The sequence below is a fragment of the Mobula birostris genome, chromosome 19 (genome assembly GCF_030028105.1).
Source record: "Mobula birostris isolate sMobBir1 chromosome 19, sMobBir1.hap1, whole genome shotgun sequence".
NCBI classification, from domain to species: Eukaryota; Metazoa; Chordata; class Chondrichthyes; order Myliobatiformes; family Myliobatidae; genus Mobula; species Mobula birostris.
Window position 1 is genome coordinate 45,586,406 of NC_092388.1, and position 17,462 is coordinate 45,603,867.

The window sequence follows — 17,462 nt, forward strand, 5'->3', positions numbered from 1 at the left end:
GCACTGCAATGTACCGCTGTCGCCAACTTCACAATGATACTAAATCTGATCTTGTCTCTGAGTCCCAGATAGTAGCCCCCCAGGTGCCAGAATGAGAGACGTCTCAGATCAGGTGACCACATTCTCTGAGTGGGGGAGCTGAGCAGCCAGAAGTCTTGGTTCACATTCTCAGCGAGAAAGGTAGGATGAAGAGCAAATATAGGGAGCTCGGTAGGAAGCTGAAAAAAAAGGACCACAAGGTAATAGTCTCTGGATTGCAGCTTGTGCCGCACAGGACAGTAAGGGTAAGAACAGGATGTTGATGTTGTGGGTTGAAACCCTGCATCAAGATGTACAATTGAGAGCAGAAGACCACAACGTTATGGAGGTGCAATAATACTGTCCAGGAGAACAGAGTAATACTCAAGGCCACAACAGTACTTGAAATCCAATTCAATGTTGAAGGACCAGAACAATAAAAAGACGAGATGAGTACGGATAATGACAGCAGTCCCGGGAGGACCACCGGCAGACCGTAGCAAAACTTATGGAAATCGCAATCCTGTAAGATAACCGTAGTGCTGGGATCCTCAGTAATAAAGCACAACCACAGTAATACCACAGCACTACAGAAGGTTTTTAGTGTTCACAACTTATACAAAGTACACATCTCTGACACATCATTGCCATGAGCTTTTAGACCAAATGCAATCCAAATTCCAATCACTGATTGTTTTTACTAGAACCTGTGTGGACTTGGACAGAAATTCCACTGGATTGTGGGGTTGGATGAGACCCATGAAGAGACACAAGATTCATGAAAAACGAAATACAAACATGAAAGAAAACACACTTTCAGACTTCCATTGATGCTACCTGACCTGTTGAGTTCCTCCAGCGTTGCTTTGGATTTCCAGCTCCTACAGACTTCCTCGTGTCGCTGTTCATTTTTTTAATATAACAAAGACTCATCATCGCCATCTGCTGGTATTGTAGCTCTTCAACCAGCAAACCAAGACCAGTCAGCTCACTCAAGGCTAGGGTTGAGAAGTATTTGTGTACCAGTAAACTTAATTAAAGTGATGATCTGACTGAGCCTATGTAAACTTTAAGGGGTGATCTCAGGAAGTCCTCAAACCTCCCGTTAATCCCTGAAAGGCCCCAGCTTTTCCTCTAAGTCAATTGATTTTTATATTGCTGTGTAGATTATTGATGTGAGGGTATCGTGAAGCTGGAGTGAGATGGAGCAGAGCTGAGGCGGCAGGGAATGAATGTTGAAGAGGCAGAGAGAAAGGGAGATCGGGGAAGGGAGGTGCGTTGGATGGAAGGGTGATGATGTTGGGGTGGAGAGAAGGAGGTCGGAGAGAAAATGAGGAGTGGTGGGGTGATGAAGAGATAAAAGGAAAGCCAGATCAGGTGGAAGAGGTGAAGGTGAGGTGATAGTGGGGGAGGTGGCGAGGATAGGGCAGTCCAGTGGAGGTGAGGAAGAGGGATGAGGTGAGGAGAATTATTTTTGAAGAGGCAAACAAAAAAGAGATTAGATGGAAGGGGGGGTTGAGGATAGATGGGGTGGGTGGAAATGGGAGGTATGAATGATTGGGTTTGGTAGGGTTGGATGGAAATGGGGGGGTTGAGCTGGAGGGGCTAAGGTAGAAGGGTGAAACATGATGGGGCTGAGGGAGAGCAGGGATGAGATCAAAGGATGTGAGATGGAGAGGGCGAGAACGAGGAACCTGAAATGTAAGATGAGTGGGGTAGTGAAGTTGGAGGGTGAGTTAGTTGGAACAGGAGGTGGCTTTAACCTCTTTTTTAGGTCAGTGGCTTGTTTTATTTATAATTTTAATCATAAAGGACTCACCTAGAATACACTGTATATCAACTAGAAAACAACATTTCCATTATGGGCTGTAACAATTTTAAAGACTTGCAGGGATTAACAGCTACATTGTCGGGCTACCCTTGACCACTATCACAGGTCCCTTGTGGCTAAGGTTGTTCTCGCAGGATTTTCTGAAATATGGGTTGGTCTCTAGGAGAGATAACATCTGGCGGAACCCAAACACTTGAAGCAATGTTCAATGAGCTGGAACACACATCTGGATACTTATGCAGTAGCAGATCTCCACAACACTTGTGACACCTGCCTCATCATTACCTAGGAGTCCTACCTTTATCAGGACCCAGGCAGTCCAGCCTGGTGCAAACGGCTCATCTTAACAGGGATTTCCTCCAATGCAACGTTTAACTGTGTGGCAGGTCATCTACAATGCCTTAGATCTCATGATTTACAGAATTTTGCAGTGACAAGTCCTTGAACAAAGCCTTGCTGTCCACTAGACTTCTTCAAGCTACCAGTTTAAGCATGTCAGCCTCTAATCATCTTGTGCATTTTCACTGGGTTACTCAACTTTGTCTCCTAAAAATTCATTTTGAGAGTCTGAAGGAGAGAACAGCAAAGCTTAAAACATGTTTTAGCTGGATTCCTTGCGATGGTTTCTGATTGACAACCTCGAAATAGATAGCTTGTATTTGAGAAAGTAGAAAAGAAGGTCTGGTTCACTCACAATTATGGAGGTAATTTTGGCCATGAGCTGGATCAGGGCCACCCATTAAATACATATTATGGTTTTTATTGCCATTAAGTTCAATTGAAATGAAGATCAGTGATGATAAATAAGAGGCAACTAATCTGATATGATCTATTTTATACTACCTGCTGCTGAAATGCACTCCTTTTTCACTCTGATGATCTCTAAGTCACTGGAGTCAATGTTTTCTGAAACCCCTTGTGCAAAGAAGCCAATCTGGCCAATCAAATTCTTTGAAGACGCTGCCATTTTAACAGCCCCACCTCCCATGAAATTATGCCAGCCTTAGTATTTATGATAGATATAAAATGATGTCTGAGTACAGTTAAGGTCTAGAAGACTTGGTTATGCATAACCACTCACGCAGTGAAGTTTCTTCCAGAAATCCTGGTCCTCAGGGACACCCCTAAGACTGGGTGGTATGTACCAAAAGCAGACGTTTGTGTATTCCGGCTAAAGATGCAACAGGATAAATATGAAGTGAGTGATTTGCTCAGCAACAAAACATAATATTAAAAACAGCATAATTCAAGGTGTTTTTTTAAATCGCACAAATGGGTCTTAAAACTATAGGAGCATTCCAAACCTCATAAATAAAAACCATTTGGAAACAGAGGAAAAGCTTCAATGTTCCATGGGCAAAAGCTGCTGCCTTTTGTGTTGTTGTGGTATTTCAAAGATATTTATCTCCATGGAATTAGATTGAGAAAATGTCCTTTCCAAATCACATGAGCATACATTTTACCTTGTTAAAAATTCCCTCTTCCTAAAGAGGGCGATTAAAATGGATCTACAGTAGTTTATGCTCATAAAAGTGAAGATGGCCACCAGAGCTTAATCCAGCCGGCATGAATGGAAAGTAAGGTTGGGGGTGGGGCGTCTCATGGGCAGCTGATCAACGTTCTGCTTCTTACTGACCTGTTCAATTTAAAATACCTCACTCAAAGTTTGAACAAGCTACCAGGGCCAAGCTTAAATAGTGCAGTCAAGGTTTCCGTTTCTGCCAGGTGATAACACACTAAAACCCAGCCCTGTTACCAGTAATAGTCACCAGAAGATGCGTAGGAGCGAGGGATGCTTTATTCTGCTTTCCTCCCACTGTACCGCCTCATTCCAGCTCCAAGTCTTTAGTGAGCTGAGGGTTCTCCTCAATTTCAGGCTGGCCTCTAACAATATCTGCTTCTGAGATGACAGCAATAACTGCAGGAAAGCGTGGCAGTGCAGCAAGTAAGCGCTGCTACTACACAGCTTCAGTAACCCGGGTTTAGACTTGACCTCGTGATCCGTCTGTGCAGTTTGCTTGTTTAACCTGTGATTGCACAGATTTCCCTTCCCCCGTGTCTCCTCCCACATTACCAACACCGACAGCATGATAGGTTGAAATTACTGCAAGCTTCCCCAAGAATGTAGATAGTGGTGGAAATTTGGCTGGGGAGTTGTGGTGGGAAGAGTTGATGTTGAATGAGTTGAGGAGGTGAGATTCCTCTGGAAGCTGGCACAGACCTGATAGGATGAATGACCACCGGTGTGGTCAGGAAATATACAAATAGTTATTTCCCTAAACAGAGATAAATTAATAATAGCTCCATGGGGACAATTTCCACAGGAGAAATCAAAGTTGAGGATTAGAATAATATTGCCTACCTCCAAAATCAACCTGAATTCATTCCTCTTCTTAATTTCATCAGCCAAATACCTGCAGAAAGAATCAAATGATTATTTTCCAGGGTCAGAATGTATCACTATTAACATACTGACATTAGACTGCACTTGCAAATATCATACACAAGAGAAAACTCAGCTAGTCCAGTACCGGATTGAAACAGAAACTAATCTATGAATGGAATCTCCTGTACTCATTTTGCAAGCCAGAATTCTTAATGGCAGCCTCTATGTTCCAACCCATTGTGATCTAGTGCAAATTGTTCCCTAGCCCTACCTTTCCAGGCTCACAACTGGTATTCAAAAGATTTATCGCAAACAGTGCAAAAACTATCACAATTTAGGTTAAAAGGATGCAGGTATATGCACTGTGGACATTTAGACCACCAGCTTCATAAATGTGGAAGTCCTACTGTGTAGTTCCCAACACCCAAGGTGAATATTCAAACTAGCAACTCTTTTCATTGACCACACAGATGCAGGCTCAACTTGTGAAATGAATCTGCCTTGCCATCTCTAACACTGCATTCAACTCTGTATCACATCAAGAGTTGCAGAGCCTTTTTCAATCTGTCCTAATTACCACTTATTTTTTAAATTCTGTGTACTCTCATTACAACTCATCTTATTATCTGTATTTGTGCCATCCGCAAAACTGGTTGCTTCCTTCCTCTTCAATAGGTGTCGCAAATAGTTCTTGTTCTAGCATTGACCCTTGAGTAGCTTGCTGGTCAAAGGTTGCCAACCTAAAAATGAATGCCTTGTCCCTGCACACTGCTAGTCAGTCATCTGTCCATGTCAATGCATTATCTCCAGCACCATGCATTCTGAGACACATCCTTTTGGAAGGTATCTTCTGTTAGTCCAAACACAATCTATCTACCAGTTCCCCTCCATCTACTCCTGTCAAGGCATCCTCAAAAATTCTAAATTTGCAAGACACAATGCCCTCTCCATTGCAACACTAATTCTGCTCAATTGGAGTATGATTTTCTAAATGTGCTGCTATAAGTTCCTTAATAATTGATTCCAACAATCTTCCAACTACAGATGTTAAAGTAATTGGCCTAAGTTACCCACTTTATATAACATATTATAAAATTATACATAATGTATCCAATATCCTGATAGCCACTTCTTTTATGATCCCAGGATACAAGCTGTCCTGCCTAGGGAACTTACTAGCCTCATCAATTCAAGTAACACCAATTTTGAGTAATAGCAATCATTCACTCTTGAAGGTCCTCCACTAGTCTTGAAGTCCTACTCTAAAATTACACAAACCGGTCCATTATTATCAATATCCTCGCCGAAAGCCTACCACTGAAATCTAAATTATAGTCAGTTTATTCCAATGTGTAGGTCACAGTTTTCACATACCTGACACCAGGTTCCCAAAACAGATAACCTACCAAAAGAAAACCAGCAGGAGCTGGAAATCCAAGCAACCAGCATGCGCACACGCACACACGCGCGCACGCACACACGCACACACACACACACACACACACACACACACAATGCTGGAGGAACTCAGCAGGCCAGGCAGCATCCATGGAAAAAGAGTACAGTTGACGTTTCCATAGGTGCTGCTTGATCTGCTGAGTTCCTACAGCCTTGGGTGTGTGTTGCTTGAGTCAACCATGAGCTCTGTAATGGCAAGAGGTTATCAGGCGAACAGAATAAACAACTCAAATACATTCTCAAAGCTTTTCTATAAACTGTAACACTTCGCCTGGCCTGTGAGAATGCCATGAACACCTAAAACAGAGGATGACTTTGAGAGCTACGGGTCCTTCGTTGAGAGTCCACTAATCCCAAGGCAAAGTAATAGCAACATTGGAGGATTACAGCAGAACTAGAAAACCACGACGTTATGGAGGTACAGTAAGACAGTCCAGCAGGACGAAGTAATACAGTACTTGAAATCCAATTCAATATTGAAGGACCAGAACAATAAAAGTGACAAGATGAGTACGGATAATGACAGCAGTCCTGGGAGGACCACTGGCAGACCATAGCAAAATCTACAGAGAATCACAGCCGTAGTGCTGGAAGTCCCAGTAATAAAGCAGGACCACAGCAATGCCACAGAACTACAGAAGATTTTTATTGCTCGCAACTTACACAAAGTACACATCATTGCTATGATCTTTCAGGCCAAATGCAATCCAAACTTCAATCACTATTTGTTTTTACTAGATATCTGCTTTACTTTCTTTGATTTTTTTAACTCTTTCATCTTTTTATAATCTCATCCTTACATATTTTCTAAATTCTCTATATTTGATAGCTATCATTTGCATATTCCCCTCTCCATCTGTAACGCCAACTGTTTGCTTTCATCCTCTGATAAACAAACACCACTGGTGTTTTTGAAAGTACTCAGTCTCTTTCAACACCCAACTGAATGCCAATTACAAATATGTTTTTAATGCCGACTTCAATGTGCTGCTTGAAAAGACAGTTGAATAAAGTCATGACTAACTCAAAAACGAATTGAAGGAGGAGGAAAAATTATACAAGGCTGCAAAAAAAAGAGCAGAGGTGTCTGACTAATGAAATAGCCTTTTCAAAGTGCTGACACAGATCCAATAGCAAAACAGCTTTCTGTATTTTCATGATTTAAAGAATTTAAGTAGGTCACTTCCCCTTGGATCCCCTTCTATTGTCCACTCTCCTGTCCTATCAGATTGCTTCCTCTCCAGCCCTTGACCTTTCCCACCCACCTGGCTTCACCTGTCACTTTCCAGCTAGCCTCCTTCCCCTCCCCCAACCTTCGTATTCTGGCGTCTTCTCTCTCAGTCCTGAAGAAGAGCCTGAAGCATTGACTGTTGATTCACTTCCACAGATGCTGCCTGACCCTGCTGAGTTCCTCCAGCATTTTGTGTGTGTTGTTAGATTTAGTATCACAGTGAAGAAAGCTCCACATTTCATGTTGGTACTTTTTTCCCATAGCCGGAGGGTGATAGTGGGGACGAGCTCCCACTGCTAAGCAAATGCCTCTTCATGGCGTGCGTCTCAAACAGACTCTGACAACCAAGTCCAACCCCTGGCCTTCACGTGTGGCATAGTTCTTATGCCCGGCGGAGCTGTTCTCACTGACAGGAGAAGAGGCAAAGGTGGGCCACTGGTGCCTTAAAACCAGTTGCTCCGCGCAGATGGGGCTCGGTAAGCATGGATAGTACCTCATCTAGGAGGGGGAAAACTTGGATTTTAAACCTCCGCTGCCTTGCGGCTATGCCTGCTCACAGGAAAGGTTTTGGGAGTAAACCGAGAGGAAAAATCCGGAGTCGGAGTCCCGAAGGCAGCTGACTGCTGCACCCAGCAGCGGCACGGCAATTCCTGTGATGCTGCTGGCACCAAACTGTATCGACTTTCATCGTTCCTTTGGACCTGTCATCAGCATGGAGAGGGGGTTCCCACTGCATGGGCAACAGACCGATCTCCGTATCAACTCTGCCCTGGCTTGCACCCTGGAGAGGCCACTCCCCAGTGACTACCAGAGGTGAAGTATCCATGGTCGACCACGACCGACAGAGGCCACCACCACTTTTTTCTCTAAACATGGTTCAAATGATAGCTCTGACAGGGGTCCTCCACTTGAAATATCAACTGTCCCTCCTTCCACAGATGCTGCCAAACCCTCTGAGTGTTTCAAGCATTTTCTGGTTCAGGTTTTCAGTGCGTACAGATGTAACACCCTGGTAAAGGTTTCACTGTTGACGTTGTAGGGTGTTTCATGCAATGGCCTTTCTGTAGAAGCAGTGTCTGGGTTTCTGTGGGAGGAAAGGGATGCTTAGGAATGTGGGCCACCCAGACAGGAGGGTGGAATGGGGAGAAGGTTCTAGAGAAGGCTGGGGGCATGGCTTTGTGACTGACATAGTGTGGGTCTTTGTCCTTGTTTGGCAGGAGATGAAGAGAGAACTGGTCGTAGGATTTGATCCGGTGGGGGAATGCAATTCGATGGAGCCCAGGCACGGGGGTCAGCCGAGGATCGGTGAATATGGCTTTTGGAAGATTTGAGCTCCAACTTGTGCACATTTGACTGTTTAATTATAATGGGCCCTTTTTGATTTTCTCTCTTTTCGCTTCTAACTCTTCGGTTAAGTTAACGTTCACAAATATACTTCTTTATAATTGTATGCAGTGCGCAATCTGATTACTTCATGCTGACTGGCGATTGAAGGGCAGTAAATCACACAGCACTCACGCAAACCGGGGTTCCGATGGGCGACACATCACAACCCCACGGATTTGGCAGGACCAAAGTCGTGTACTCCCTAAACGTACCAAACTGGAGAAAGGTGGGTTCTTGGCACGGAATCCAGTGGCTGTCAGCAAGGGGCTAACGAACCGCAGAGGAGCAGAGTCAAAGAGGGTTTCACAGAGATTTGACCGTTCAAAGGATGTATGTAATCCAACAAGGCCAGAATTGGAAAGCTCTGGACTAAACTGAAATGCACCTTTATCCAATTGTTCCTCACCTTTTACGACTACACTGACATAATGGCCAAAAGGATCAACTTCAGTGCTGTGTGATTCTATGCGCAGTTATGTTTAGCATACAAGAGCTCTGAAGTTTGGTAGTGTGCCACATATGTACATGAATCAGTAACACGATTCTTTTTCAAGTCACACTGGTTGCCCCGGTTCAGCTAGCATGGTTAATGCCTTACCTGGCGGACGCGAAAGCACGATTGACCCTTTCCTCCAGCCCACTTGATCCAACAGCCTTCCAAGTTAGCCAGAATTTGAACGAATCAGCCCTCCGACTGCACTGGATTGACTTGTCACCTTTATCATATTCAACGTTGTAAAACTTATCCTGTTGGAATAGGTACATGGCCTGGGCACAGTGGCATTTGTCTATCAAGCCCTGTAAAAGAGAAGAGAGTACTATTGGTTATTTTACTGAATAATTCAGTGCACCTGAAAACACTCCAGCATCTTACCAACTCCAAAGTTTGTGGGTGCTCTGCTGGCACACCAGGTTGTTACTTTGCCCGACTGTATACTTGCATCTAGAGTATGAATCCTTTACAATTCACCCTAGTTCCATTTGATTTTCCTAATCTATTCGTTGACCAGCAGGGCAGATATCTTATCAGCCCTTTGCCAATGTTCTAAAGTTGTACCTGCACCAAATTTCCCCCAAAACATAATCAGAGACTCCAGAAGTTAAGTTTTTATTCTACTTTAATTTGAAACCAATGTTCCATCCCTATTGTCACTCTTATCTTATTATGCTATAAATTGTTGTTTTATTGCAAGCAACTTGAATCAGTTCTGTGAACACTGTAATGTTAAACAATAAACCACGGCTGACAGGATGGATCAGTCCCTGTACTTACTTAACTCATCTCAGTTGGAGGCCAGAATAGAGAACGTGATAGAGAACTTCCGACAAATATGCTTTGTTAAAGAGAACAAAGCCTGGGAGATTTTTTGTTTATATTCATTTGAAACCAACTCAGGCTGGCTGTTATAAAAGGAAAGGATCGCATTGGTAAGTGTACACCTAGCCTGCTTGGAAACACCCACAATGAGAGCTTTAGAAAACTGGGTGTGAGTGCCAAGGAGTAATTGTAAAAGGACAAAAAGGAAAGAATGAACACAAAGACCACAATGATTTTATTCTTTAAGTGAAAACGGAACACTTCTTCTTTAAATACTAACTTGCAAGATGTTTCTAAACTCTTTACAATTTATTTAATTTGCAGCTGATTGAGCCTGGCATGAGTTCAAGATAGAGCCAATGTCAACCTGCTCACTTTACAAAGACCATGGGCACGTGCCTGAACTTACTGCTCTATGGCACCGCTGATTCAAGTTAGCATCAAGTTCGTGGTTAAAATTTAATTGTCAAATAATAGAACTAATATCTATTCCCTATCTCAATCTTGCACAATTTATCTTTTGGATAATATTGGCATGCTTGCATTTTACTGTGCAGATAGGTCAGGTGGGTTAAGATGTGGCTTTATTTCATGCTCACGTTTCAATGGATACCATCCACAATTGATGAAAATCCAGTGGCCATGGGAAAGAATGGGCTTCCTTCCTTCCTACCTAGTATAAGGAGCCCCACCTGAACCCTGTATATGTATTAAACTTCACACTTGATAATTGGGGGGGGGGGGAAGAAAAGGATAGACAAAATTTGAAGTTAATGATACCAGAATTTCCCAGTATCTGGAATGACTCAAATGGGAAACACAATACACTCCATGATTGGTGATGAAGTTCCACAGTTTATTGTCACTGTTCACTACATGACTTCTCCTTACCTTACAATAGCTGCTAAAATACCAAATTTAATGAAAAACTCACCAACAATTACTAAGGATTTAATATGCAACTGTTTCGTACAATTATGTGAAAGTTAAGGAAATATGAACTGTGAATCTTGGCTCTTTTCTCATGAAAGAAATCCAATGCTTTCAAAAATATTTGACAACTAAAGGTATTTGTCAGCTCTCTCAAAATTCCCTTAGGGCTGCAATGAGTTTCATATGCTTTTGTTCGATGCAAATGTGAAAGAATACTTACGGTATTGTCCTTCAGAAGAAATGCACAGCACTGGATACCAGCCATCAGCATCTTGTGTGGATTCCACGCAACTGAATCTGCCCTAAAGGGTGGAGATAAAGAAAGTGTTTCAATACAGAGGGAGTAAAAGCTCTGCTCCTGCCTAGATTGAGCTGGAACCTTCCGAGTAGATCACTCTTCCAGCAACTTTAAAAATGGTAACGTTCTCATCGTTGTTTTCAAATTCCCTACACTCTGATCCCTTCTTGTCTCCGCAATATTCTCTAGTCCCACAATCACATATCTGTGTATTCTCACAATTTTCCCATCCCAAGTTTAACAATCTATCATTATAACTTCCTACAGTTACATATCTCGGTATTCTTACAATTTTAATAATCTATCGTTATGACTAGACCTCCAACTCTCCCCCTCTCTGACAGCTTCTCTGAACTTTCCTGATGTTCCTTACAGGGATTGGTGTTTTATTTCTATTCGACAATATTCATTTTCAGGTATCTCAGAATGTTTTACTACATTCAGTGTGCAAAATGGTGCTAGCAGAGGAAGCTAAAGTTAGTCAGATTTTGTGCAAGGGAGATGGATGGAACTATGGATTTGAACAGTCAGCCGATGCAGTGTATCACCCAAAATGTGAACTATCTCTTTCTCTCTGTAGATGCTACCTGACCCAGTGTTCCTCTAGTAGCTTGTTTTGAGCTCTAGATCCTGACACCTACAATCTCTTGTGTCTCCAATTGATGGTTGTGTTTCAGTGGGGCATTTGGAAGGGTGGGTGAAGTTGAGAGAGAAAGCCAAGGCTAGAAGGTTAATGGAAGTGAGGGAGAATGAACATGTAGAGATTAAAGTTGTTAAGAAGGAAGATTTGCCAATGAAGATTTGATAGCTTGGATGAAAGAGATGTCATAAAATCTAGATGTATAATATAATAACAACCTGTTTACAGAAGAGCACTTTTCATACAGACGATGTAGCCCGAAGTGCTTTACAATCAGATAAAATGCAAACATAAAAGTAAAAGACAAAATGTTCTTAGTTAAAAGCACGGTTAAATAAATAGGCTTTGAGCTGGCACTTAAATGTGTCAACTGAGTCTGCATCCCTTATAGTTTTAGATTTAGAGATCCACAGTTTGGGAGCATAGTTAAAAACGCTGACCTGCCAATTTTATTTTGAGGGAGATTGTTTCAGATCAATGCTAAGCGATACAGGAAGCCAAAGCAAAGTGTTTAGGACAGGAGTGATATGCTCCCTCATCCCAGTTTTAGTTAAAAGTCTAGCAGCAGTGTTCTGAATGTGTTTAAGTTTGTCAAAAGATTGTCATGGAAGGCTGGAAAAAAAGTGCATTGCAGTAATCCAGTCTATTCAATATAAAGGCATGACCCAGTTTTTCAACATCATTACATGACAGTATTTCCTAAGATCATCAATACTTCTAAAGTGTGCAAATGCTGCTCTGGTCACTTTATGGGGGATTTAAAATTCAAACCAAATTAACTGATGAGGAAACTCTTAGAAAACAACTAAGTGGAAGGAACAGGAATAGAAAAAGGCTAAACGGCTCAAACTTTTGTCATTCATTAAGTAACACTACGCTTTCAATGCATCTCCACTTTGTGTTTGTATCTCTATATGCCATGATCCTCTAAGTGTGCAAATGATATTGAATAGACTCTACAACTAGGAACACATTAACTCTGTGGGATTCAGAATTCCAAAGACTTAGAATGTAGAGAAAAGGAATTTCCCCTCATCCCCAGCCCTGAATGGACAAACTCTGTGATCCCCTAGTTCTAGATATCCATCACGGAGAAATAGCCTCACACCATCTCCTATATCAAGTTTTCAAAGAAACATCCTGATGAAGGCTCTTGGCCCAAAACATCAACTGTTTATTCCTCTCCATAGATGCTGCCTGACCTGCTGAGTTCCTCCAGCATGTCTGTGTGTTGCTCCAAAATTTCAAAGCCTTACACCCGTTATTTTACTGATCATCTGAGAACATGGGGCCTTACTATTCAATGCCTCCATGATCAATGAAATGAATGCTGGTTGTAGTCTATGATTCCACTAGACTAGACAATACTCTCCATTGCCATTTAGCAACACACACAGAAAATGTTCTGTCCATCCAGTGAAGTTCATGGAGATAAAGTGGAAAAAAGCAGACAAGTAGGGTCCAACTCAATAAAATTCTAATAATTTATATTCAATTGACAAACATTCTAAGTATATAATATGCAAGATAGAAAAAGTCATTGACCTGAAACATTGACTTTCATTATTTAATAAATTTTCAGTCTTTATTAAAGATTTCTACCAACTGCAGTTTTTTATTAAACTTCTGTAGTAAATATATGTAATAGCTGAGTTTGGAAAAGTAGAGAGGACAAGAGTTAATCATTTGATTCTAGTCAGATCAGCAATTTCAAAAGCTGACTTCATCAAACTTTGTTCCCAGTGATGATCAATTCCTTTGTGGCACTTCGCAAGAGAAAAACAAATCATAAAAAATTAAAGTTTGCACACTTACAGGCAAAATGCCCAAACCACTGCTTTGCATGACAGAGATCAGTTATAACGTTTAGAAGTGATGGAATACCCACTTTGTATTTACCTGTGGATACCATTCAAAAGAGTACGATGTTTTCTGGATATCAGTGCACTGCCTCCCCATGATGCCTTGAAGAAAACAAAGGTATATCACATTAAAAAAGCAATGTAAACACACATTATAAGGTGAATATTTCCTGATAAGACCTACCCCAGATTACTGATTTACACCACCTTATTGCCGATGATGCAGAGAGATTAAAAGAAGCTACAGCTTTCAATTTATTCCCATTTATCAATCCAATTTTTACCTACTCCTGAAATACATACTAACATTTAAAACAGAGTTATGTTATTGTTCTAGATATGTGGCAGCGTGTTTGTGCCCTTGAGCAAGGCACTTAACCACACATTGCTCTAGTCTGTGCTAGGAGTGGCGCCCCATACAGACTTCCAATCTGTGCCTTGTAAGGCATGAAAATGCCCGACGCAGGCCTCTCATGGTCTGAGTCGATGTTCCCTTCCCTATGTTATTGTTCTTGTAACTGCTGACAGAGTGAACACTTTGGAACAAATCTGCTCATTACCGGTAGCCACTGCATCATTCCCTTTAAATATTTGACAAAACATACACACCTGTTGCATGACTTGTGTGAACTGGAAGATATGAGTATTTTCCACACTAGTGAAATCCTCATTGACATGTAACTGAAAGCTGTTGGTATCCAAAACTATGAACAAATCCAATTTGAAGGAAATGTACGGGGTCATCTGATCTCATGAGCACATAAATGTCTTCATGGTTGGAAAAGGCCCGTCGACCAAACCTGTTTCTATTCATGGCTATGAAATTTATTAACTGGCACACTTCTGAAGTAAAAATCAAGTAGCTCTATTAACTTATTTGAAAGCTCCAGTGTTTCTTTGCAGCACTAGCTACTTCCAGAAGAATAGCTCCTGCTTCTTTTTTCCCACACCCTCACATATTTTATAACAGTGAATAATTGAGATCACAAGACAAATCATGGGAAATAGTACATTTTTATCGTCGTTACGAAAACAGCTCACATGGAAGTTTGTAGATTTTCTAGCCATTAAATATGTTTAATGCTCACATCAACGTGGAACCAGATTCCGTGAATTTCACAGATGTCTGCAATCTCATTCAAAGGGTCAAATGCTCCCAGTACTGTTGTCCCCGCCGTGGCAATGACTACAAAGGGCAAAGCCCCCTGTGGAAAGATTGCAGGGAAAAACATTTTAGTTCAGGAGGTTAGGTGGTTCAAAGTAAAAATAAAGCCTTGCATTTATAGGATATAGTGTTAAAATGGCCCTTATTTTCCACAGAGATTGTGGTAGGATATAGATGGTTTTCCAGTTGATTAGGTTAAACCGGATCTCACTGTTTTTCTCTGTCAGCAATGCACTACGGATTACAGAAGAAATCTTGTGAAATCTCAAGGCCAGCTTCTACTAACGACATCTCAAAAGGCATCTCACACATAATTACTGCAAATTACCCCCTTCCTTTGTGCTGAAGTGAACGCAGTAAAAAGATTTATACCTGGAAGACTACATAAAACAACAAGAGATAGTCACAAAATAATCAACTTTAATATCTGTGCTAGGTAACTTCAGACATTTTATTAAAAGGAAAATTTCCGGCCAAGAGATGACAACTACTAATTAATGAACAAGGATTTCCTTCAAGCAATGACCCTTGTTTTGCCATAACTTCTAGCATAACGCTTCACAGATCTGAGTGTAAGACAGGGGGTCAGTTCCTGTTGCTACCTGTAAGAAGTTTGTGGGTTCTCCCTGTGACAACGCGGACTACGTCAAGGTGCTCCTGTTTCCCCCCACATTGCAAAGGCATAAAGTTAGGCTTAGTGAGACCGTTACGTTAGCGCTGGAAACAAGGCGACACCTGTGGGCTTCCCCCATCACAATCCTCGGACTGTATTGGTCATTGACGCAAACGATGCTTTTTACCGTACATGTCAATGCTTGGATGTACAGTACACGTGACAAATAAAGCTAATCTTTTAAGAACACTGTTAGCATGGACTCACTTGTGGAGTCTTATCACAGGGTTGGCGGTGGGACAGAGAGAAGACCTTTAAGCATACATTTCACTCTAGCAGTGCACAGTCATTAAATTATTCCCATCATGAAAAGAAATCCAAGCCTACCTTAATAAAAAGAAAATGATATTTCCTTTTGTTTAAACTCCTAACCGGGTTACATAAGGACAATCCAAGTCATAATTATGGGAACACTAAAAAGACAATTACAAACTTATAATTATATTTTTCATTCTCATCATAAACCACAGTCTCCACTGTAGAAACCCCTGTGTCTAGCTCCACTCCTGTCTATAAATCAAAATATAACAGGGGGGCAGTGCTTGAAGGCACAGGAGCCTTTTCCTCCGAACAAAGTAATTGGTTATAAACCCCAAATCCAGCTATACTCATTTTTGTACACATTCAAGTTAACTAACGATGATGTTTGTGAATGCATCTTTTGTGATTACTTGCAATGATGATGTGCATTCACAACCGGAACTGTACAAGGGAGACCTGAGATCACAGAAGCTGGAATCTAGAGCAAAAATGAGCTGCTGGAGCAACACTGTGGGTTCGGCAGCAATTTGGAGGAAAACTGACAGTTGACATGTCGGGTCCAGTCTCCTCGTCTGGCTGAGTTCCTCCAGCAGATTACTATTTGGTTTCTGAACTGTACAAGACACTCACTTCTTTCTTGGCTCTTTGAATTTCTTTCTCCAGTTCTTCTGGTATCATCTTGCCTCTGAAAAATATTATTATTATATTGTGCAGGAAATCATTGCATCTGAAGTTATTGTGCAACAATTTATGAAAGCAGCCACTTTATTTATGCACTAAGACATGCCCTATTACTTCGCTGGAGGATAATCAAAAAGAATTGATACTGAGGAGAATGCAATTAATACCTTAAAGCAGAGGAAAGAAACAGAAAGACAGCGATGGAAAGAGGAAATACTCGAGGCTTAGGATCTGAGCCAATTTCAACACAGTCCAGTAGTGGACTGGTAAGAATTAGGTATTTGCAACAAGCCAGAATTGGTACAGGCTCAGAGATCTCAAAAGAACTACAGGACTATAAGTTGCAAGCGATCCCACAGACTCACAGATGAAGAAACATAGCCTACACCTCTCTGCCTCTAAAAAGCATTTCTGTTGTTATCAAACACCTTAGACTTACAGTAAATATAAATCTCTATGCTTTATGTAATAAATATTAGATACCTGTTTAATAAAAAAACATGAGATATTTTTAATGCTACTGCCATATTTAATTTGTACGGTTATTAAATCTTTCAAAAAAGGCTCAGTAGCAATTGCCAAATAATTTAGCTGAAGCACAGTATCCACTTAACATGCTTTTTTTAAGCTCATGTCACCATCACAACTGTACATTTTCCCAGAGGCTGGAGTCTTTAAAAAAAAATCTCTTTCCTTTTTGCATTATATGCAAACCGTGCTAAAGTTTCTTTACTGCAGAACTCAAAAAAAAGCAAAAATAATAAATTGGTTGGTTTTAATTCAAGACTACTATCATTAAGCCAAGTCTAATGTCTGAATATGTGTCTAGGCAACATGTAGATTTTTTTTTAAAATTGGAAGCAAAGTTATTACGTGTAAACTGTCTGGAAAATGGTGCCTCATATGCCAGGATGCTTTATATTGATTTCAGCTCAGCGTTTAACACAATCATCTCTCAGAAGCTGGTGGGTAAACTGTCCTCGTTGGTTCTCAACACCTCTCTCTGTTAACAGGATCCTGGACTTTGAGACAGAAAAGTTGCAGTCAGTCCATTTTGACAGAAACACCTCTAACTCCAACGCGCCGAGCACTGGCGCTCCCCGGGACTGCGTGCTCAGCACACTGCTGTTCATGCTGTTGATGGACGACTGCGTTGCTAGATCCAGTTCAAACCGAACCATCAAGTTCACTGATAACACGTCAGCGGTTAGCCCCATCAACGACGACGCCAACTAGGTGGCATACAGAGAGGAGGTAGAACTGCTGGTAGAATGGAGGGAGCACAACTTGAGTCTCAACGTGGACAAGACCAAACAGGTGA

The 17,462-nt window shown here is 41.4% G+C and overlaps 1 protein-coding gene across 1 annotated transcript in view; it reads right to left on the reverse strand.

The window, feature by feature from the left end:
* Nucleotides 1-17,462, reverse strand: part of LOC140212565 (acidic amino acid decarboxylase GADL1-like) — a 70,805-nt gene that overhangs the window by 22,197 nt on the left and 31,146 nt on the right. The window contains exons 8-14 of the mRNA XM_072283531.1: nt 16,091-16,145; nt 14,450-14,566; nt 13,399-13,463; nt 10,782-10,863; nt 8,909-9,108; nt 4,212-4,263; nt 2,931-3,020 (exon numbers count right to left, since the gene is read on the reverse strand). Coding sequence (XP_072139632.1) covers nt 2,931-3,020; nt 4,212-4,263; nt 8,909-9,108; nt 10,782-10,863; nt 13,399-13,463; nt 14,450-14,566; nt 16,091-16,145 — 661 coding nt within the window. The remainder of the gene's footprint in view (nt 1-2,930; nt 3,021-4,211; nt 4,264-8,908; nt 9,109-10,781; nt 10,864-13,398; nt 13,464-14,449; nt 14,567-16,090; nt 16,146-17,462) is intronic.